The 25458-nt window shown below is 38.8% G+C and overlaps 1 protein-coding gene across 1 annotated transcript; it reads left to right on the top strand.

The window, feature by feature from the left end:
• The first annotated feature begins 9832 nt into the window (after window positions 1-9832).
• On the top strand, window positions 9833-24899 carry gclc (glutamate-cysteine ligase, catalytic subunit). Its single transcript, XM_067236499.1, has 16 exons — window positions 9833-10452; window positions 11651-11763; window positions 12228-12410; window positions 12544-12657; window positions 12915-12973; window positions 13132-13268; window positions 13470-13544; window positions 16491-16607; window positions 17824-17962; window positions 18065-18177; window positions 22667-22759; window positions 23003-23107; window positions 23298-23379; window positions 23480-23586; window positions 23779-23899; window positions 24091-24899. The coding sequence occupies exons 1-16, from the start codon at window positions 10303-10305 to the stop codon at window positions 24270-24272; spliced, it is 1890 nt and encodes a 629-aa protein (XP_067092600.1). The 5' UTR covers window positions 9833-10302; the 3' UTR covers window positions 24273-24899.
• The last annotated feature ends 559 nt before the right edge of the window (window positions 24900-25458 follow it).

The following is a 25458-nucleotide window of genomic DNA, read 5'->3' as shown; positions in this document are numbered from 1 at the left end:
CGATCAAAATACCACTTTTACACAACATTACTGATTTTTTACTAGTGCAAGATTACAGTAGAATACATGTTACGCCACCGGTCACTCAACCAGTCGTTTGTAGGCTGGGCTAACAAGCTAGCAGTGGCACAGAACAGTCACGTAATGTGACGAGACTGAATTTAAAAGTATAAAAACATACTAGGGACACTGACAACGTCGGCAACCCTGCACCATGCATTATTAGTTTAATGTAATCTTTAAATTCAGGCTTGTCACATTACGTAACTTTGTTCTGAACAGAACTGAGTGTGCAGACACATACGATAAGTTTCTCCTCCATCTTGAAATTGTAAAACCTAGACAAGTTTACCATGAGCAACAGTTGCTACGTTACAAGAAACAAGAAACCAATCCGATTGGCCAACGCTAGCGTTTTCACGCTCCTCATTTACATAAAGTTGAGAAAATCCAACTTGCAACGCTCCGCTCGCCTTCCCACAATGCCCTACGCGAGCGTCAATGCCTGGTTTCATTGAAAATGAATTGGAAGCCGACGCCCCGCGCCGCCTGCTCCGCTGCAGGTTGAACGCACTGTTACTCTCACTCAGTGAAAGCACACTCAGCGCAGATTCAAGTGCATTGCTGCGGTCATGACTGAAAGAAAAAGAAGCATAATCCTGGAGTTATTTCACTCCAGTTAACAACGATTAAACTTTATGTGACATTTGTCAAACAACAATACGCCATTGTGGCAATACCACAAACATGACAAGCATCTAAAAGTTAAACACCCTAAAGAGCACAACGAAGTAGCTACAGCTGACGCAAGCAGAGGAGGCAACACAGACACAATGCCTATTACGGTTTATTTAATATTAATAATGATGGCTTTCAGAATGCATTATAAAATTACTCAAATGCAAATATTTCATAGAAGTATCGGTATCGGTATTGATATCGACGATACTGGTCTTGAAAGTACTTATCGGATCGAAAAGAAAATGATTGGAATAAATAACCATATAACACGTGTTATGGTTATTTCTAATACTAATTTCGAATATATATTAAAGAAACTAGGGTTCATCAAATATTTATTAACTAAGTATCAACTAGCAAACTCCGTCAACATTTGCCTCTGCTTTGTCGTCAAGATCGTAGGTCTACAGATCACAGGAAAAAAATTATAAGCTAGTCGTTGCTGCCCTCTGATGTTCGCAAGTAATAACACCCCCAATAGTTTAACATCTCTCCCCCTCTCTCTCTTTTTCACTTGTGCCAGTATGCATAATACGGCCGATCAAATGAGTAAATGGCTCGTTATACCATTTGTGTTATATGGTTATTCCGTTATTCCAAAATAAAACAAAACGGAAACCACGCATTTCCCCATCATCTGGTTCTGACATCCGAAATGGACAAATCGATATTACGATTCATTCATCTTTTGCAGATATCAGCATAAAGGATATGGAATAATCAAAACATCCATTAATGGCTCGTTATACCATTTGTGTTAGCCTATGGTTATTTCATTATTCCCAAAAAAACGAAACAACCAAAAACAAGCCGTTATACTTAAATGTGTGTTCGACTTACTAAAGTGACAAAACGATATTACGGCCCTATTTTGCTTTGACAACACGGGTTGCAAAATAGAAAAACCAATGGCCACAAGGTACACGGACCGTACAAACATGCCGCACTGAGGTAAAAGCGCAGACTGCCTGTCGCGGGAACTGAAAATGGCAAATTGCGCTTTTCCGTGTCCTCCATATGGATCAAGCCCCCACCCCTCGCCCCTCGGCTTGAAGCAACGGCCCCGGTGGATGTAGGTGGTATTGCATTTCTTGTTAGACTTCCGGCTTTTCCGGTCGTTTTTATTCTATTAACTCCAGTCAACATTTACAAAACTATCTCCCCCAATAATTTTGTTAGATTCTCGAACCTGGCTCATACTACTAGCTTTTTCATGAAATAATTTTTCCTGATTTTTGCTAAATTTGAAACCAATCCGAAATGGGTAAACTAGCACCCCATTTATTTGCTTACGTCAATAAAAGTTGCCTGCAAATGTGCTCGCGGATACTAACAGGGCACGAGCACAAAAGTTCACATTGGCCTATTGGCCTAGCTGATTTACCTGGAGCTGAATGAGCCATATTGAATGAGCACAGGGAGAAATGTCTTGAGTTGCCTGCCCTGTTGTAGCAAGTTTAGCAAATGGTTGTCACACATACATGAAATGTTGTTGATATAGTTTATTACCGTTATTTTAAAACAGATTTGATTTTTCTGTCAAGAACGTTTTTACGTTCATGACATGATGGCAAATATTACATTATGTTGAGCGTGGGCATATTGTTGACATGTCTATCTGGAGCAAAGACGAAGATTAATACTTTAACTGATAACCACAATAAGAAATGATATAAATATGATTAGTCTTGTCTTCAGAAGCTTTTGTTAAACACACCCATTATTCTTTTTTTTAATCGTGTCATCAAGCCAGACTGCTTTTGTGGGACAATGAAGGTCCGCAGTTACTGTTTCACCCCCACTTATATCTGATGGAAACGTCTTGTATATAGGCCTAGTTCTGTTAATAAGCCCCTTTCAAAGGCAAATGTTAAATAAAGTATATTTTAGACACACTTTTCAAGCTTTTATTTATTACATTATTTCCAAGTCTTGTTAGATCACATTATATCCATTAATAGGCATTTGGTTTTGTAGAACATATAAAACACAGGCCACATTTCTACACTGATATGTAAATTGAAGGCAGTATGAATTTTGTGGCATTTCGTTTGAAAATACAGTTGACAGTAAGCTATGGTAAGTCTGCATTATGGAAGATTTCTGTTACCAAAATAACTATTGAGCTTTCTTTGCCTGGTGAGCACAAAGACGGAGCTAGGTGTTCATGTTAACAGTTTATTTAATCCGATACAATGCGTTGGAAATCATACTCAAACCCCAATGGTGGAATCAACTCCCCACCTCCATCAGGGACACTGACTGTCTCCCCACCTTCAAGAAAAGGCTCAAGACGCACTTGTTCCGGGAGTACAACGGCACTTAGGAATGCTTGGCTGTACCTGATGTTAGTTTCCTCCAGGATCACAATGACTCGTATTGAGAGACTTGTTGCTCTTGTTGGTTAGTTGTCAGGTGGCTGAGCGGTGAGGGAATCGGGATAGTAATCCGAAGGTTGCCAGTTTGATTCCCGGTCATGCCAGCTGACGTTGTGTCCTTGGGCAAGGCACTTCCCCCTACTTTCCTCGGGGGAATGTCCCTGTACTTACTGTAAGTCGCTCTGGATAAGAGCGTCTGCTAAATGTAAATGTAAGTTGTAACGGTTTCAAATTCTTGTACTCGCTGTGAAATATTTTACTGTTAATTATTTTTTCTACAGGTACACTCTTGCACTCTTGAGTTTCATGTTGTTCATTTGTAACTTGTTTAACTGCATGCTCTTATGGTTCTTCCCTGTTGCACTTATTTGGTTTTCCACAATGTATGCTTCATGTTTTGGCTGCTCGCAATGTTTGGGGCTATCTCGTTGTTATGATCAGTGACCTATGCTCTTTTGTAAAGCTCTCTCTTGGAAGTCGCTTTGGATAAAAGCATCTGCTAAATGCATAAATGTAAAAAAAGCAACATATGTGATGAGTTCCATCTAGAATAGCCCTATATTTAGCCCTATAGCCTATTTCTAACAACCAAGTGAAAGGAATACTATACAATGACAGCATACATTTACGTAAAGTTTGCATCATGTCTCTGATTCTTATCGGAGCTAGGGAAAAAAGAGCCACTGTTTAAAGCTAGACCGGAAGAGTCGGAAGTGGAAAGATGGCGCGGTCCAGTTTCGCGCTCTCGCTTGCCTCACTGCGCCACTGAGCACTTTTCATAGAAATGAATGGGGACGCCATCTTGGAAGACAAAAGTTGCTTCCTCTAGTTATATTAACTCTATGGTTACACCGTGGAAGGTAAGGAGAAATAAATAAATGTAAGGATAAATAAATAAATGTAAGAAAATATAAATAAATGTGAACACATTAAAACGTAAATATATATATATACACACAAATACATGTAACATTTATATATTTAGTGTCTCATTTAATTTGTAATTTATATATTTTGTATGTCAGTTAGGCATTTCATTATATAATTAGTCATTTATTTAAGCTTTGTGTTATATAATTATTTATCCAAGTATTTATTTATTTAGTTTTGGCCCCTATTATCCTCCATACTAAACTGACTTCCATCAAAACAATCATTCGCGCGTCTGAAACCGTAAGCTTTCAACGGCCAAACTTGACCAATTAAAATTCTAGAATGTTCATCAAAAAAGGTCGATATAAGAAACGTTGATTCAACATGGTGGATAGCTGCTGTGCGCCTGGATGCCTGAACCATCGGGGAAAAGATAGAGGGAGAGCATTTTATAGGATTCCTAAGATCCAGAGAGAAGAACCCCATAATTTCTGACAACACCCATGGCTTCAACTGAGGATCATTCAGTCTCTTGGAATGACTTATCTGTAATAAATATGTAATGGCATTTTTGTGATGAAAAGTGCACTGATATAATGTATGTTCGCCAACGTTAGTAGCTAACTGTTGACTAACGTTACAGACTAGCTAACGCTAGTTAGCTATACAAGTTATAAAACTGACTGCATTAACATAGCAATTTAGCCGGTAGACTTCAAAGCTGAATATTCGTCACTAATCCAGCTGATTGCGGCCATTCCAGGCTTTTGTAGGCTTTCAAAGACTCCAGAGTAGGACGAATGCAAGTTGTAAAGTTGTAAATATCTGGATACAGAAGGGAAGCCTTCAGTTTCACTCGTAAAGGTCTAAAAATAACTCCGGGAGCATTATGGATCACTGATGTTTAATCGATCAAGTTTTGCTTTATAGCTGCTGTCTTTTGAATTATAGTGCGCAGTGAACTCGGACAGGTTGAAATCCTTGCTGGTGCCGTTCATTTTTGCCACTACTTTCCTGCCAAAATGGCGACGTTAACAGTAAAGTCACGTGACGTCCGGAGGGCTAAGACTCGAAGAAAGCAAGCCAAATTTGAAGCGACTCTTTTAATCTTATATTTTGTGTCAAAATGCTTATCCAAATAAAGTCAATCGCAGCACTGCACTCCGGTGGATTATAGAGAGAAAACATGCAGAATATGAACTTTGCAGAGTGCCTGGTTCTTCAGCTGATCATGGGAAACTACACCAGGGCTCTCAAGTGTCACGCATTGAGCGTGACAGTCACTCATTTCGGTCTTTTGTCACGCCCTCCCGGCACACATTGTATTTCTCACGCAGAAAAAAATATTTATAATATATTTAATATGCCGCAGCACCCAACCAAAATTCCTCTGGCCGCGCCGCTCTCACTATGGAACCGGCAGGAATCAAGCGCGTCTCCCCTGGAGTTCTATGGAACCGCAGGAATTAAGTGCGTCTCCCCTGGAGTTCTCAGTCGAGCCTGCCACTTATCAGCTAATCAAAAAAAAAGAAAGGGTCTATACAATAGCCAATCGGAAAATGGCACCATTGTATCTGGGTAAGATTTAATGCAACAACCAATGGAAAAAAAGGATATCCTGTAATTGTTCGTGATTCTGCTACGTCTTCTGAAAGTTTTGTTTACCTACAAAGCAAACCACTGGAGCTCGAGCATCACTTTGAGCACAGTCATGATCTCCTGTTTTACCGTTACAACATATTCACAACTTGTTTGACACAAACAATGACAACTAGACTGCTGTTAGAAAATGTTTACCAGATAATTAGCATCAGTTTTTCATGAGTGTCTTAACCAACAGTTTTACAGCCTGTTCACTGACAACACCTGCTCAGAACAAGTAGTTCATAGATGTAGCCAGTGTGTATCGGTGAAACTCACTCCTCAGGTATGTAATACGCCACCCGCATCAATGGATTGCTAGGTTTTCGTTGGCGTAGTTGGTAGTGGCGGCGCTTAGGGAGAACGTCACTCTTGCCTGTCTTCAAAACTTGAGAGCCCTGCTACACCCATTCTAATTCGTACACTAACACACATTCCTGTCACTATATAGGCTAGATAGTTAAATTTCACATTAAGGCTTATATTAAAATTGTGCATATCCTCAAGCCTGACGTTGTCATACTCATAATTCTAGTCAGAATATGAGTCTGATAGCGCTCCGTTGGGCTGTGAGTATGGGGCGTGTTTCAACCGAACCCGGAAAAAAATGCCTCTTCGCTCAATTGGATAGACCTACAACCAATCAGAGCAAGGTAGTAGAAAAAGATTTGTGTACTTGTAAAAAAAGGTTTTGTGTCTCCGTAGAAGAAAAAGATTTGTGTACTTGTAAAAATCACACAAAGAACGTCAGAGAATAAGAACAAAACTAGAATGCTGATGATTTCAATGGCGAGTCATTTGGTAAGTAGTTCAAAATATCCATGGGCATGTATCTTTAATGCAACATTTAAAGATTATTCGGTTAGCACACTCTTAACAGTATAAATTAATGGATAAGAGTCGTAGTAAGTTGAATAGTTTTTTTATGTAAATATGTATTCGGATATTTAATTAGACGACCAGTCATTAAACCTAGCATTAGTTGGACAATGTGCAGCTAAATGGCAGGGAACTGCCGCGAAATCACTCAATATACTTAATGGTTTTCATTCGAAATGAAAGCTGGCAGTAAATAATACACTCTAGAGTGAAAGATCCATATATTTTTAATTTATGCGCTTAACTTTCCCAGCCAACATTTGAGATCTATCCAGTGTGTCCAGCTCATGTTTAGTTTAGCATGGCGAATACACCAACATTAAAAAACATGTAAAGTTGTGAACGCTTAGTATGATGCTTACCGGCTGCAATTTAGCTGCACATTGTCCAACTAATGCTAGGTTTAATGACTGGTCGTCTAATTAAATATCCGTATACATATTTACATTAAAAAACTATTCAACTTACTACGACTCTTATCCATTAATTTAAGTGGTGCCTCACTGTGGGTCGCAGCGGGGAGAATAATTGCCTCTCCCAGGATGACTCCGGAACTGTCTCCACTCACTGCAATTTATGGAATTATTTGATTTCTGCATCAAAGCAGATTATAATTTCCTGTCAAATAAAGTGGTGACCACAATATTGACAACACTGTTGAAAATCAAATTATTCTACTTACCTTCAACCTGACCACGAGTAGACACCGGTGAATTGGACACGGTAGGACCTGCGACTAGGTCACTGTCTCCACCTGACACAATTCCAGACAGCGATGTTTTTCCAATAATTGCTGCAATTCTTAATTGCATGGGAGAAACGCTCGTCTCAACTTGTCCACCTCCAGTTGCAGCAATGTCTCGCCTGTGTGCGGCTACGGTCTTTTTTGCACTTGATTTTAAATCAAACCACTTTTTTTTTATATATCTGCCAATGAGCGCCTCTGAGAAGATGCTGCGTTAACAGCAATCGCAATCTACCTTTTCCCAAAGCATATTCTTTTTTGTTGTTGGTCAAAACACCGCTAAGTGTTCCAAATAAAACTTTGTGGTTGCACTCAACCTCCGACACTAAAACCTCAATTTCGTTTTGCGAATAATTGTTTTTCCTTTCTTTTCTTGCTCCATTTTCATTACCAATTTCTAGTTGGACTTGTTAGCTCCCTTTTTATTGGTGGTGATTCAACTCATTTAGATAATATGGGGCGTTTCGTATGCAAATGCTTGTGTTCGTGCACGAGTTTATAGACTAAGAACAGGTGAGATTTATCAAGGATAATCTCCTTGAAGTGTGCGTACGGCGCTCGTACGAATGTTTGATAAATCGCACCTTCAACTGTTCGTGGGAATATTCCAAACCTCCACGTAAGAACAATTTCTACGCACGCTTGATAAATGAGGCCCCAGCATTCTAGTTTTGTTCTTACTCTCTGACTTCTTTGTGTGATAGACGAAAATGTCCAATGATACTAGACACAGAAATGGCTATATTTGATTGGCTTAGATGGTTTTGGGAGCAGTGGTCCCGCTTTCTTCTACGGAGACACAAAACTTTTTTTTACAAGTACACGAATCTTTTTCTTCTACGGAGACACAAAACTTTTTTTTACAAGTACACAAATCTTTTTCTTCTACGGAGACACAACTTTTTTTTTACAAGTACACGAATCTTTTTCTTCTACGCAGACACAAAACTTTTTCTTACAAGTACACGAATCTTTTTTGCAAGTTACAAATCTTTTTTGCAAGTACACAAATCTTTCCTTCTTCTACGGAGACACAACTTGTTTCTGCAAGTACACGAATCATTTTCTACAGAGACACAAATCCTTCTTGCAAGTTACTTTTTTTTTTACAGAGCTCGCTCTCCTGGCACTAATTTCACGCCATACTTTGGTGACATGGTTGATTACGTTACTGTTGATCATCTGTCCATCATCGTATAAAGCCCACCCTGACAATTTGATTGGTCCGAACAGCTCTTGTTCGGACATGGTTTTCCCCAACCAAGCGACCCCAGACCTAGCCTGGCTCTGCCCGCCTACGTACTTCCGCTCAATTTTGATTTTGCTTCTGTACTAGGTCTGGCAATGAGGTACGTAAATCAGATGAAAATCTACCGGCGAATCAGCGAACAGAGGGAGTGGCTTCTACAAGGAAGTCAACGCTTGTCAATGGAGCGAATCCAGACTCTCTGTACAAATGAAATGTTCGAGAGTCTGGTTAGGACCAGGCTACCCAAGACCCAACTTCCAGACCAATTTTTTTGTGGGAGGGGCTAAGTCACTTCACTATCTCTGTCCCGGTAAACGGTCAAATACAAAATAATAATCATATAAAGTTTAAATTACTGTCCCATAGTCCTATAATTATTATGGCCTACCGGTAGCTGTCTTTCATAATTTGATCTTTAGTCATGCTTATGTGTCATAATCAGTGTTGGGAACGCGTTACTGTAATCAGATTACATTTGTCTGTAACGCAGTAATGTAACGCATTACTGTTGATAACTTCAGTAATCGCATTACAGTTACTAATACAAAAATGTTTTAAGCATTATTTTAATTTTGAGACATTTTGCTTACTGCCAGTAGCCTACTGTAGCCTTGTAATGCTTGGCAACTTTTAGGTTGATGTTCACAGCTTTGTCAGCTTTGTGGTATTAAAAAGCAGAAAAGAGAGATCTGTCCTCATTATAATAAGAATTTGAGTTGATTTGGGCATATATATTGTTATTTGGCAGGTGCATCTCAGGTGACGGAGTAATCCAAAAGTAATGTAACTGTAACTAGTTACTTTCAGCAGTGAGTAATCTAGTAAAGTAAAGCATTACTTTAAAAAAAAGTAACTAATGCGTAATCTATTAGAGTAACTACCCCAACACTGGTCATAATGCCCCATGCGACGGCAAATACTTAGAGCACAATTTTCATGATATTACATTATATCATCATTACGGTACGACTTTTTTCGTTTGTCGTTGTCATTTCAAGGCTGTCACCAAGGTGTGTCCACGTCATGGCAAACGTGGGTTGGAGGATTAGGCTATCACTAACAATTGTCTCTGGAATGAAAGGAAATACTGCTGAGTCATATCTAGGGTAACTGTCTTGTGATACAAATTCGAGTCAATAATCAAAATCTTTTAACACAGTTCTTTTCTATTTCCTCTCAATCACTGAATCGTTCCGTAAATATAAGTATTTCAGAAAAATAACTCGTTACAACAAATTCATTTAGAAGATTCGGACCGTCAGCAAACGCTATCATTGCTGGGCAGTCACGTGTGTTCGTTCAACGTGAAGAGTGGAGAAAGACCATTTAAGCAGGCAGGAGTCCGTAACGGCGCATTCGAGTAGGTTATTTGGGAATAGAGAACAACATACTTCTTTATTGTCCATCAAGAAAGGCAGTCCATTACGTAGACAAATATATAATAAATCCAACTGTATGTGCAATTGGGGACGTCTGCTAGAAGAAACATTACCTTAACCTCTGTCTTGGAACATTTTACCATTACGTTTTTAATAGCTTGTTAGCCTGATATAACAAGATATGTGCGAAGGCCTTCTTGATAGCTGGCGAACGTTACCTGACAGAGCGGTAACTTACGGTGTACTAGTAAACACTAACTAAAGGATTTTTTTATTTGGACCATATTTAAGCGACAAAAAGTACATTGGTAAACTTGACTGGCTAGCAAACGTTCATGCTAGTTGTGGGTGCGGAACTAGCGAGTTACAGTCAAGTCCGGAAGAACGCGGTTGTCTATCTACCACACCGGTTGTACTATGGGCTTGCTGTCACAAGGGTCGCCGTTGAACTGGGAAGAAACAAAAAAGTATGCAGACTATGTCAGGAAACATGGTATTATTCAGTTCCTCAACATCTACAACAAGGTGAAAGAACGGCAGAAGGATGTGTTGAAATGGGGCGATGAGGTAAGAAAGGGTTTGTCATAACTTGACTACGAACTAAATAGTGCTACAGTAGTCTAGTTAGCTGACAAGCTAACTGACCTTAGCTAGTAGTATAGTTTTACATTGTAAACCCTGTTGTATGTCTGCATCGTGAAATTTAAACACATAGGTGTGATGATGAAACAGTCAAGGTGCATTACATTGTCATTGGCAAGTCATACTTTGCAGGTGCATGCAACGTTTGTGGTGCAGGCAAAACGTTTCACTTTGTTAGTTAAGCTAACTAGTTATGTTTTTGAGTAATGCCTTGCAATACGGCATATTACTGTACATTCTAAAACGGTTGTACCCTTTGAATAAACCAGTCTTTGGCATTTATTTTTTAAATAGTATAACGGCTAGCTAGCTATAATTGTGAGATCTGGACTGAGGGGCTACACTTAGTTGAGTAAATGTATGGTTTTAAAAGGTAGGCTGATTTGAAAGTGATTTTGTTTTCTACTTCCCGCAGTGACCCACATGTGACTGCCGTTTTTTTCTTAAGACCATTAGTATTAGAAACTGGCTACTGTGATAGAACCTAGTAAATGTCAGCATGTTCCACTAGTATACGTACTCTTTATGTTGTTCGCATCAATACAGACGACTAAGAACTTTCTGACATGGTTCCATACCAGTCTGTATTTCATGCATGCTGGTCCTAAAACTTCAGTGTGCCTCAGCTTGACCACAAGCCGGCTTTGATTTCAAACGATGTGGAATGTTGTTGTTATAGAGTAATCCTGCTAGCAGACAGGGGATTTACTGAGTGTCAGAGTCAAGGAAACATAATCGATGAATTGGAATAGATGTGAGGGTTTCCCAATCCTATCTTGGAAACATGTCCACAGGCTCTGGGTCTGCTGAGTTTGGACACAATTGAACATGGCATTATGGCTGTGGCATTTGTAGACTCTGAGCCATTCTGGTCTAGTGAACATAAATGAGGAAATATGCCTATGGTTGATAGCCTAACATTGCCATTTGTGTGTTGATTGTTTAAATGCCCATGGCCACTTCATTCCATTGAAAGTAAATATGTCAGGGAAATGTTGTCTCATGCAGTCCTTTATATTGAATAACCTATAGGCTAATAAACTATTATAAGACTGGTAAAGGACATGAATGAAACTATTGCGACCTTGATCATTCTTGTGGTTTAATGTTTGTGTTCTTCTAGGTGGAATACATGTTGATTGAAATAGACGAAAAGAATGAAAAAGTTCGTCTTGTGCTGAATGGTGGAGAGGTTTTGGAAACGCTTCAGGAAAGAGGTGAAAACAGTAACCCCAAGTAAGTAAGCTTGAAATGGACAGCTATTTTCTTTCCAGAGGTGTTGATTCCCATACAACCAGTTAAAACTCGACCAGAGTTTACCTCTGCGTAGTTGTAAATGTGTTTGTAGAAGCCCATGAGTATGATGCGTGCAGCCAATGACGTCGACCAAAATGTGTTGAGCCAACTTCACCCAGGGAAAATGCCAGTGGCACAGGGGAATAGTGAAGCCGTAGCATTCCTCATTACTGCCTCTCAGTTGCACATATACTGAAGGCCTTGCCCTGAAGCACAAATGTACTCCACATATCACAGAGGCAAGCTCACATGAGATATAGGAAAACAACAAAAATACGGTTTACTTTATTTGAATGAACAATCACTGAAAAATATATAACAAAGAATGCAGGACTTTTGACTCCGAGGTGACTTCTGTCACAGTCTGTTGTGTCTGAAAAGTCCTGTTGTGTTTCTTTCTGAAGCCATCCCACCCTATGGAGGCCAGAATATGGCAGCTACATGATTGAAGGGACTCCAGGACAGCCGTATGGAGGGACTATGTCAGAGTTCAACACAGTGGAGGACAACATGGGGAAAAGGAGGAGAGAAGCCTTGTCAGTCCTCAATGAGAATGAAACACTCTGCACCATCACATCATTCCCAAGGTAGCCTATTCACTTCCTAGTTTTGCAGTCACACTTTTCTTTTTTTGGGGGGGGGGGGCTGTATCATGGCCAAATCTACTTTTGTGTTGCTTTAGAAGTTTAATTTAACTATAACTATAAACTGTTTTTTTAGGTTAGGATGTCCAGGGTTCACCCAACCAGAGTACCGCCCCACACCTGTTGAAAAAGGAGTGTCAAAGTCATTGTTCTTCCCAGATGAAGCCATAAACCGACACCCAAGATTTAGGTAGGCTTGTGTTCATGTTGCATTTACCGATAAGGCCACGATTATTTTTCCTTTTCAAGTGAATTATGAATATAGATCCTATTCTTCTGCATACAATTCACAGTCCATTGCCATTAGACCTAAGTAGGTTGTCATAATGCCTGAGCAGGCTAGTAAAAACTGTTTGGACATATTCTGTTGTCCTGTCATATTTTTTTTTTTTTTTGCATTAGACACAATTTGTAACATTTGCATTTCTTGTAACAATGTCCTTTCAGCACATTGACCCGGAACATTCGTCATAGAAGAGGGGAAAAAGTGGTTATCAATGTACCAAGTAAGTTTAGAGATGTTTATGTGTTTAGTGCCAATCCAATTTAGTAATATTTGCACTGACTGAAGACAAAATCAAATCAATCCTTTGACTAGTCATTGTCATTTGACAATCAGAACTGCAACATTCAGATGTTTTCCCCTCTCCGTTTTCCTGCCAAGTCTTCAAAGACAAGAGTACTCTGTCTCCTTTTGTGGAGAAGTTCCTTGAGGATGACGGGGAGGCAGCCAGGGCATCTCTCCCTGATCACATCTACATGGACGCTATGGGCTTTGGGATGGGCAACTGTTGCCTTCAGGTACATGCAACACACAACATCCCCTTGACACACTATGGTGTACGGTTAACTGCAAGGTGTGGTAAGGAACAGTTGTTGGTTTGTAGATGATTACATAATCAATCATTTATTTTTGTCAGGTCTCCAAAGTTATGTACTGGTTTTGCACACCTAATAAGTAATATTTAAATGTACTTGAACCTTTTTATGGTGTTTTCCCAGGTGACATTCCAAGCTTGCAGCATTGATGAGGCTCGGTACCTTTATGACCAACTAGCAACATTCTGCCCTATTGTGGTAAGGCCCATTTTGTGCATGGGTGTGTAATTGTGATTACAGCCAATACAAACATAACAGCCAATACAAACATACTTTTCACACACTATTAATATTGCACTATTAGTATGTCACTTTGGGTAAAAACTAGGGATCAGGGAAAACAACCATACAGTTCAGTATCACAATTATTTCCACCCACAATATTTTTATTGTCATGTTGACGGCAACTCCTTCAGTCCTCATAACAAACTGCATGTTTTCTGTCCTCATGTTTGTTTCAAACGAGAAATCATGGTGTGCAATGAAGCTAGAGAAAACATATCCTGCACCTACACAGTTCACATCCAAAGTCTGGAAACACTGGCTTTCATACTTTTAAAAGGGAAACCAGAGCTAGATATGTCTAAAGATGTGTGCAAGCTCTGTCAGGCAAAATGAAGGCATTGTGGAAATACCAAAAATGTTTGCTGTCATATAACACATACAGTGTTTCCCAACACGACAGAAATAAAACATTCAGCAGCAGCAACAAGCTGGACTCGGGTTCTAATAAACTTCACAGTAGCTCTACACATTAGGAAGTCTGTTGCTCATTAGCTGCGACCTGCAGCTCTATAGCTCATTCTGACGGTCAGTCCACCCAAATTTGTGTGCGTGTACATGGTCGCAGGTATTGTGAATTTGCGCTTGTTTCATCTGAAAGCAGGGCACAAAAATAACAGCAAATCAAATATGCAGGTGCCTGGTAGATTTCCTTTACTCACCAGACAATCTTATTGAGTGGCTGGTAAAATTTTAACATTCACCACAAGCCATTTAGCCGGCAAACATAAACATTTATTTTGCATCCTGCAATTAATGCACATAAAGTTCACTTAAAGGCACAATTGTTAAGTTATTGTGGTGTTAAGAGCTCAATGCAATAGTAGGGGGAGGGAGTCAGGTGGCTGAGCGGTGAGGGAATCGGGCTAGTAATCCGAAGTTTGCCAGTTCGATTCCCGGTCATGCCAACTGATGTTATGTCCTTGGGCAAGGCACTTCACCCTACTTGCCTCAGGGAGAATGTCCCTGTACTTACTGTAAGTCGCTCTGGATAAGAGCGTCTGCTAAATGACTAAATGTAATAGTAATGCAATGCAAAGCTTGCTGCACTTGAATGTCCTCTGTGACAATTTATTTTTAAAGTTTACTGATCAACCCTTTGGCAGTTCTTTACAAGTACTACTCAATGAACTGGTCGCTTTTTATTAGGGCTGTCCCCGACTAAGATTTTCTTTGGTCGACCAAGACTCGACTGAACACTTGTGAAAATTGACTAATCTACATTTGAAACGTGTAAATTATTTTCTATAAATGTCACAATGTTTTTCAGCAAACCATTTTGTGTGATGTTTTACCTCACTGTTTTAAGAGATAATCTGAAAGAAATACATACATAAGAAGGGTGATTGACAACTTGACAAAAAAATTTACAAACATCTGACATCCGATCTGACTCAATGTAGAGCTAGCTGCTGGACATTCCAAATTCAGCCGCTATAAAATGAGCTATTACTAATAATAAGCCTCGTGCGGTCCTGTTGTTACCAAATGCCGATATAATAAAAAATACCTGACTGTTTGCATGCATTAGCGAAGTAGGCCAATTTACGGTTTTCAAGTGGTACATCATATTCGACGTCGAACTATGGAATATACACCGTTGTTGGGAGTGTGCGTTCAATGTTTTGAGTCACCCGGTACTTTGATAAAATGCTTCCATACCACAGATTTCTTTGCCGTTTGGGGGGGTGGAAGGTGGTGGTGGTGCTGGATGGCAGAGGCACGGCTGAATACACAAATAAAAATATAATTCATTATTATTGATACAAATAAACATGACTTATTCATTATTTATTATTATTACACGTCATTACATAAACAGAAACACTGCCTCCGCTTCGCGATTGTGCCATTGTGATTTAATGTGCTGAGTAATGTAATTTTTTGGACCGTGTCCGAAGAAATCAGTGCGACACATTTTGCCAAAGGTGTGGGCATTGTGGATATGGCCTTGAGATATGAAATTATTAAGCATTTTTATGGTTATCGGTGTCGGTCATTTTCAAAATCAATTTGCTGATAAAATATATATATATATTCTTTTTCATTATTTGTTCATTTGTTGCTTGTTATGACTTAAAGAAGTACATTTTAAGTTTTACAAAACGTTTACAGAATGCTGCTCGATGCTCTCTGCACTTTTTTGTTGTTATTATTATTAGTATTAATGTTGTTATTATTAACGGTTCTCAAAATTAAAGATATGGTTAAAATAATTTAAAGAGAGGCTTTGTCAGAGGCCTTTTTATTCTTAATTTTGACATTCATTTTGATTTTTACACTAGACTAGACACTATATATATCGGTTATTGGTCTACTTGATCTGTAATAATCGGTATCGGCATCGGTCCTGAAAAACTAATATCAGTTGATCCCCTACTTTTTTCTTTTTTTTTTTGCTGGTGCACCTCCCATTTTTACCAGTGATACTTGATTCAACTTGCATCTACTACCTGCGCAGATATCAACTGCGAAACTGGGTTGTAGGTTGCCAGGTTGAGGTCACAAATGTGTTGAAATTTGTATGATGTCGATTGTGTGAGTAGGGAAACTGGACAACCTTGGAATGATATATTGATTACATAATGATGTTTGGGCCATACTAATTACTGGAGTTTCCATGGAGTGTTGACAGGTATGTTTTTATGATCCAGGGGAAAAGATAAGCAATCATAAATTTCCAATATTGACTGAATTGCAGTACATACACCATTGCAATACATATTGTATCTGCTGTCAAGTATTGCAGTAATATTGTATCAGGAGGTCCTTACCGATTCCCAACACTAATAATTGTCTGCTAAATTAATCAAATATAAATGTAAATTAAGTTTAAAAAGCCAGCTCTGTCTTTGTCTCCAGATGGCCCTAAGTGCTGCATCACCCTTCTACAGGGGGTATGTGTCAGACATAGACTGTCGCTGGGGAGTTATCTCTGCCTCGGTGGACGACCGGACGCAGGAGGAGAGAGGCCTGGAGGTGAGTCCAGTAATGTAATGCAGAGTAAAAGTTATGTTGAAAGGTTTCTGAATACATAAACTGAAGTTACTTTCGAGCGTTTATTTATGCTTTTAGTCAGTATTACAGCAATTCACCTTTCTCTATCAAATTATAATTTCCAGGGATGTTGCTAATCCCTTTTTACAGGGGCACGTGCCCCACTATATATCTGCTGTGCCCCAGTAAAAATAATTTGTTTTTAAGTTTTTATAATTTACTTTATTAGTCAGTGCATTCATTTAGATTGATAATCCTGGGAAAAAGAAACGCAGTATCGCAATCAACGCAGTTTAACCGAAAACACAAACTGATGGGTGCCCGTAGGGCTGGGCGATTATATAAAAAAATCACGATAGTCGATATATATATCTCGATAGGTTTTCATTTGCATTTAAATAATAAAAAACATGATTTTTTGATTTTCTTCTCAATTAGAAAACAATGTGTAGTGCAAATTTAAGCAGTTGCCATAACATGGTACTTGCAACTTGACAAAATGGACCTCACATGGAACAATTCATGCAGAGGTCCTTATGTGACAGGACCAAAAGAGAGTTCCTGTGCGAGTGCAATTTTCAGTTTGTGTGTATGTGAACACAGAGGAGCCAGACGGTGATATTAAAACACAAGCAACACGGATATGGTTTTTAAAATATTCGATATTCACAATATTTTCTAATTTTACATTGTCGTCAAAATTATTGCGATATTATCGCTAATATTCGATATCGCCCAGCCCTAGGTGCCCGCAGAATTCCATGTCTGCGCACTATTCTGTGCTTGCTATAATAGCCACTGCAGCGCACACACAAAAGTCCAGGTGTCGGCAGGCGAGTCAGAATTAAGGTAGGCTAAGAAAACATTACGAAACTAAAGAAAGTTTCTAAATAATAGGCCAACCTATCATCTTATTTTGACTCAAACATAATAACAACATGAGTCCAATATATTATATTACACAAAGCTATAAAAAAAACTGCATTTGTGCTCAAGTTATTGGGAATGTATTTTTGCACGCTCGCATTAACTATGGCTGTCACTACCAAAGCTGATATCAAACTGGCGTCCCTGAACTGTACGTATAATAAGTAGGGACCTGTGCCCCAGTAGAGCTTTATGTCTAGCAAAGCATCTGATTATTTATTTTATATATTTTGCATCTCGAAAGGTCTAAACATATTATTTCTCTTTTCAGCCTTTGAAGAACAACAAATACAGGATCTTGAAATCGAGATATGATTCAATAGACAGCTACCTCTCCAGCTGTGGTGAAAAGTACAATGACATAGATCTTACCATAGATGAGGAGATCAATAAACAGCTTCTAGATGCAGGTAATGCCAACCACAGTCACCAATATTGTATTGGTAAGACAAAAGTCCTGAATGTTTCTATTTATGAAGTGAGTCATGTCAAGTTTGTTTTGTGTTTTTTAGGGATTGACAAATTGCTGGCACAACACATCGCCCACCTTTTCATCCGGGACCCACTGTCTCTCTTCCAGGAAAAGATTAATCTGGATGATGAAAACGAGTCTGAACACTTTGAGGTAGAGCTAAAGTAGCAACCGCTCCAACCTGATATCTGTCGCTGATATCTGTCGTAACACAAATATGATGGACTCAGCCAATCTACTTGACATGCCAATTGGATGAAACTACTGCATATTTAAGACTGTGACTGGTTGCTAGTTCTCCTAGTTAAACAGACAGACTAACAAATAGCTGAAGAACCTTGTCAGTTAGCAACTACTATGGTTAGCTGGCTGTATAACGTTATCTGGGTATCTAGCTGGCTAACGTTAGCTGCTGAAAGCCAGCTAACACGTAATGTAGCACGGTATACCTGTGTTGTGTCCCAACTGGTTTCCAAACTAACTGGTTTCCCAGCTGTGGGTGCACCTATCAGTCCGCCTCTATCACCAGATTTGTCACAAATTCACAAACATATTGCTGACGATTTTCAAGTCGGATGTCATATTTGCTGCGGCGAATATGAAAGCATAGGCTACGTGTGCACTACATTACAGGGTTTTTCCTGTGTCAAAATGGGTCTTCGATGCTCAAAAAATAAAATAATATATATATATATTCTTTTTTCTAATCAATGTATTTATTCCCAGGTGTTTTGCATCCCCCCCCCCCCCTGTAATAGTTTAATAGCTAATGTAATATTGCACGTATTTTCGTCCTATTTCCCCTAAAGCAATAAAGTTAGGCTACTTAAAGACACCTTACACTCACACCAGCACACTAAAGTATGCTCTAAATGGCATAAATGCTGCCAATTAATAATTGACTTAACAACTTATTGTAAATGGTCAGTAGCCTAGCCTATCGATTAAGGTAGGCCACTCTGAAGCATGTACACTGCCTGCTTCATTTGATCTTGATAGGCTAAGCATTCTGTAGCAAATAATGACAATAAACCCACTTTTTATTAATTAAAACTACTTCAGCATAATAATGCACCTAAAATACAAACCTGAGCAAGGGCAGCAATCGCTATAGAATCAACAGACAATTTAGCTAGCAGGGGAAGTATACAAACAACGAAAATCACCAGTTAACTTGATTTAAATTTGCAAGAACTATAGACTTATACAATAACAGGCTTCAATGAACTGACAATATAAGTTATACGACTTACAGTTCTCAAGGACGCACACACGCAATCTCAACTGCGGTGTGAAGCGCGTGTCCGTGCAATTCTACTTTGGCCTCAGGTAACATCTTGATTTGGCTTCTTCTGAATCAACTGGTTCCCATAGACACTACCCGAATGTAGGCTACTAATCACGTATTTGGGGTTGTTTCGAGGCAATAGCCGTATTTACCACGACATCAAAGCTCCTTCTGACACCGCATATTTAAAATTCATACTAACAACGTCGCTGCTAACCGAGACAATACGATCAAAATACGCGTAACCCTTTGAAATCACAACATGGGTCTATTCGTTTCCTATGCGATTTCGTGTATGGCTGAGTGTTTCTTCGCTATATCTTTTGAAATCAATTCATTTCAAAATGTAATATTCCGATCAAATGTAGTGAGCACTACATTACAGCCATTCACGCCATAATAAATGGAAACTACGAAAATAAAAGATTCTCAAGCTCGAATGAAGTGGGATTCGATCCTACGACCAAAACCACATTCATCACTGCAGTCAGTTGCATTACACCTCGAGCAACTGAAGCACATGAGAATTTTAGGAATTCTGTCACGGATTTATTAACTACGTTAATAATACGTTAACACAACATAAAATAATATATTTGTGATGAATCTGGTGATAGAGGCGGACTGATAGGTGCACGCACAGCTGGGAAACCAGTTAGTTTGTAAACTAGTTGGGACACAACACCGGTACTGGCTGGCTTTTCAGGAACGTTTGACGCACACATTTATAGAAATACAATTAATATAAATACTACGGCTGTCAAGCGATTAAAATATTTAATCGCATTATTTCATATAGTTAATCACGATTAAATTCATTACATTAATTTAATCTGTTCAAATTTTACCCCAATAAAAGATTTATTTGTGAAATAACATTAAAAGGGTGTACTTAACTTCAAATAACTGGAGGATAATGAGGAAATTGTGAGGGAGTTTTATTCACTCACACATAGGCTGTAACATTGTCGAGTGTTGTCTGCGGTATATTACCGGAGCGAACGCTGCTGCTGTACGCTGTTGCTGCTCACGCTGCTGCTGCTAGCTGTGTGCTTTGCTTGCATGTGATATTTTAGGCTGGAAGTACTCCGGTGATAACTAAACTCAGCCTGACAATAAGCACACACAGCCTTGGTTTTGTCAACAGGGCCATCTGGCAACCTTTTGAAATGGAACTTCCCATCTAAAAGCCCTCTCCATCATTCAGCTACCGTCGGCAGTCAAAGTCATGTGACAACAGGTGATTCCCAGGGTCAAAAAGAAACCTGCGTTAACGGCACAATTGTTTTAAATCACGTTAAAGTGAGGTTGCGTTCACGTGTTATTATCGCGTTAACTTCGACAGCCCTAATAAATACTTAGTGACGGAGTGGGGATGTAAGGGTAACAAAAGTGTGATCAATTTGTTTGTTGACCAACAGCTTTTGACCAATAATTTGTGACTTGAGAAAACAACATAAAAATGACGGCAACGTGTTTATATACTTTGAGGCCTTTTTTTGGGGGTGAACGTGAGCAGCTCGTCCAAACAATGTCATATGTGGCACTGCACTGAGCAAGATGCCTACAGATTTGAAACAAAAATTGTGACAGACATACATTCTTGGAATTATAATTGGGTGTGCTTGGCTTCGGCAAGAGCACAACCTTTGTTCTCTCACATATATATTAGTATTTTCGCCCCCCTAAGGATCCCTCAATATTTGGACTACATAGACAAGGTGGGTGTCAAAATGTTCGTCTTGGTCACGATTGCATTGCTTCTATTGGGATTTACGTTCTGTTGCACGGTTTAGGTTTGAATTACGTTTTTGTGGCGAAAGTGAAGCTAACTTGCTAGACACAGTCACTGACGTGACGTTACTAACGTCACTACCGTCACGAAAACACGCATGACTACCTCTAGCAGAAAATTTGTTTAGCAGCTCGTTAACTTCTGGGAGATAGCTAGGCTAACTATAGCTTTACTGCAAAGCAGCTGCAGAAACGCCACAAGCAAAAAGGCCAGGGTGATAACTATTTACTCCTTTTACTTTGTGATATGAAACACAATTGTGAAGTGTAATGTACAATATAAGATGATATTATTAAGGAAGTACATCTACTTTCGGAAACAGTAGTCTACTATTTCACTGAAGCATTAGCATCATGAAATTAGCCTCTGTTGCCCGGGCAACACATACTACAGCGGTCTATGATGCATCTGTTTTCAATCGTTAAAATAAACATTCCTCACAAATACATTTTCGTTGTAGGATTTATTATGACATTAGATTACAAGTAAACGATTTGTTGGTGAAATTATCATTACCTGTGGTATCAAATCAGTGTAGCTCACTGCAACGCTGTAGCCTACGCGAGACACACTACAGTAGTAGCTAACAAAAACATCTCCATAGCTGTTTAGGAAGTCAAACGGCGACAGAACATATGTTCGTCACTCCCCTTACTTAAATCAAAAGTCTTTCAATAGGTGAAACTATCTGACTACTAACCTGAACTTCATTGCCACAGCCTAAACTTTGTCAATCTGTTCATGAAAATAATTAATTTCAGCCTAAACCGTACAACGGAACGTTAAATTGAATTCTACCAACGCAATCAGTACAATACCAAGACAAACACTGTTACTGTAGTACTAGTACAATTTACCGGGGCAGCTCCTCCACACAGGGCTACATCGATATTTTGCGTTGTTACTGACAATGATCGCTACCAGTGAGCTTTTTATGAACGAGCAATTTCCACTAAATAAATGTCAAGCTTATTTACGTTTTGGGGGGCATATTTTCAGTGAGCAGATGGTACTATTTGAATCGCGATTCCATCTGAGATGGCTACTGCCGGTAACGTCGTTGTTGGAATAATCTTCAAAGGGGGTTCTTTATTAATGAATGAACGCAATATGATTAGGCTAATTGCCCGACAATATCACGAGAAGGGAAAAACTTAAAAGGACGTTTAAGTCATAGAGATTAGGTCAATTTTTACACCGGTCTGCCAAATTTAATCGTTTTGATTCAACTATGAGGCTGCTGATCACCATTCCCTCTTGCAGGGGAAATGAGAAGACAACTATTTAATTCTACACTTCACTCTTAGTATTTTGAGTTGTAAATGAGCAGCAAAAAAAATATGCTTTTAAATCTATGTAATCTTTATAAATAATAAGTATGCATTTTTTAATAAAATATACTGAAATATCAGTTGTAAAAATGTCATTAAAAAACAGACCCCTCTTCAACCGACGCAAGCAAGCACACCTTACAATTTCCCCAGAAATTGTACCCTCTCTAGTTAAATCAGTGGAATTGTTGTTTCTAACTGATACCCGACTTTTCATCTTCCTTGTAGAGCCTCCAGTCAACTAACTGGCAGACTATGAGGTTTAAACCACCCCCTCCGAACTCAGACATTGGCTGGAGGGTGGAATTTCGCCCTATGGAGGTAGTAATACCGACACCTTCTTTTGACGTATATGACATAACAGTTTATGTATTAAAGAAATTGTAATTATTGTGTGTAAGAGTATCAAAAATCAATTATGTTTAAATGTGTAGAGCTGGGAAAGAATGGATTGTATTTTATGTTCTGATATAGTTGATTATTTTCACTAAAGCACTACCTATTTTACGATTGTTTTAATCTGTTGTCAGTGTCTATAATAATTATAATTTATTTCTGTTCCAGGTTCAACTAACTGATTTTGAGAACTCTGCCTATGTTGTCTTCGTGGTTCTGCTCACCAGGGTTATCCTGTCGTATAAGCTGGACTTCCTCATCCCCTTATCAAAGGTGGGCTGTCATCTTAGTACAAATGTACTAAATCTCCTTAAATTGATTTGTACAAAATACATGGTATCAGTCTTGTAATAAAAGCTTTCAGAGACATGAAACTGTTGAATTGATAAATCCATATTATATATAGGAGTTGTAGATTAGGTCAGTTGTAGTTAGATTAAGGCCATTTTCCCTTGTGAATTAGGTTGACGAGAACATGAAAGTTGCTCAGAAGAGGAATGCAGTCAAAGAGGGCATGTTCTACTTCCGGAAGGACATCTTTAAAGGTGAGACTTTTTCTCTATTAAAGTTCACATACATCTTTTGAAACAGTCTAGATTTGCGTTGTGAAGCACTAGCTGAGATGTCGTATGTGCATGTTTACAGGATGCAACCCAGTAGACGGTTCCTCTGCAGCCCAGAATGGCCTGGATATAGATGCCGATGGGGAGATGTACACTCTGATGAGCATCGACACCATTATCAATGGAAAGGTACGCACCAGTGCTCACGTTCATATTTCCACTCTACTTGAACATTCAGATGTCATATGATTGGCAATCAGGTAGAATAACAAAGGCTTTTTATTTAGGGACATTTATGAAAACGTTTTTATTAATAAAATAAACTGAAAAATTGACATAGAAAATTTACAAATCTGTTATTTGTTATTATTCACTCGTTAGGAAGGAATATTTCAGGGGCTGATCCCCATCCTGAACTGCTATCTAGAGAACATGGAGGTGGATGTTGACACCAGATGCACCATCCTCAACTACCTGAAGCTAATCAAGAAACGTGCCTCAGGTACTGGCTTGTCATTTGCTGCTTCTGCCATTATAAAGACAAGGCAAATGGGTATACGGTCTCCATTCACACATGGACTTGAAAAAGTGGAATATGATAGCAATGATCTGCATCAATAACCTGTGTATTTGGCTTTATCAACATATTTTCAACATAATAATCACTAATATAAATATTTGCTTATGGTGTAGGTGAACTGATGACAATGGCGAAGTGGATGAGGGAGTTTGTTGCTCACCACCCTCAGTATAAGCAGGACAGCGTCATCACTGACAAGATCAACTTTGACTTTATTCGGAAGTGTGACAGGATTGCAAAAGGGGAAGAGAAGTGCCCAGAACTCATAGGAGAACCGGTCAATCGGGGCAAATAATGGTGCAGACTGAGTGAATGTGTTACCATGCATTGTTTAAAAAATTAATAAAAGCATGTGAAGAAAGACCAAATATGTGGCTGGACAATGAAGTGGTCCAAAAGGTTTAAGAGATCTAAAGTTGCATGTGTGCATTGTAATGGTCAAGTGGGTCTGTATTGAAGTTGTATATACTGTATCAGATTTTTACAATTCCAAAATTATTTTAATAGATTGAGAGATGCGAACAGGTATGTAATAGTAATCATATGTGTGTGTGTGTATGTGTGTGTGTATATATATATACTTTTACTTAGTGTCGAAGAAAAACAAAACAACGTTTTATGGTTGAGGTTATCTAAATGTAGTTAAGAGTTGTACATTAGGTATGATTTTTATCATGTGGTTTGTAAATAGTGCACTTCCACTAAACCAAACTTTAATAAAGGGGTTATTTCTTTGCCAGATTTTGTGGGACATCTGCATTTTGTCAGATTATTTTTGCCTTTTAAAAGAGAGATGCTTGTTGATTATTTTGTTGTTATTTGCTGTGCTAATAATGTATTAGAACCTAGAGTAGGATGTTGAAGTGCAGACGCAAGTGAACATTTTGCTTGGAATGTGTATCTTTGAATAAATCTGTGTACAGCAACATCCCTTAGCCTGTGTTTCATTGAACAGTTTAATTATTATGATTCAGACAAATCTTGAGTGAGTTGTTTGTTTCTGTATCGCTTATTTTCCTCCACCAGAGGGTGCGAGGGTTTTGTCTTTGAGCTCTATCGTGCATCAGTTTTCACTTCAGAGTTCATTACTGTAGGCTACCACAGGAATCAGGGTTGGTTTGGAAAACACCGGCCCTTTCCGCATTCTCTAAAATTCACAGAAACTTCACATCCGTAAGACAAATCAGTAGCATTACCTATTTTTGGTTTAAAAGTGTGTAAACTCGCGTTAAAACCACGATTTAATGCTAGATCAGAGGACATGAAAAGATAAGTCTAATAGCCGAACTACAATTAAAAGTGCTATCTAGTTTAAATCATAGGCTACTATAGGTTCAGGAAACTAGCACCATTTGAAACATGAAATCGATCATTGAAACATGACGTCATCTAAATGGATCAACGGTACATTTTATAATGTATTTCTCTATTAAAAGAAGAGTTCCCATTTTCTTCATGCTCCCCTTAGATACGCCTACATA

The sequence above is a fragment of the Osmerus mordax genome, chromosome 5 (genome assembly GCF_038355195.1).
Source record: "Osmerus mordax isolate fOsmMor3 chromosome 5, fOsmMor3.pri, whole genome shotgun sequence".
NCBI lineage: Eukaryota > Metazoa > Chordata > Actinopteri > Osmeriformes > Osmeridae > Osmerus > Osmerus mordax.
The sequence above is the reverse complement of the archived record's forward strand: the minus strand, read 5'-3'. Positions and strand labels throughout refer to the sequence as shown.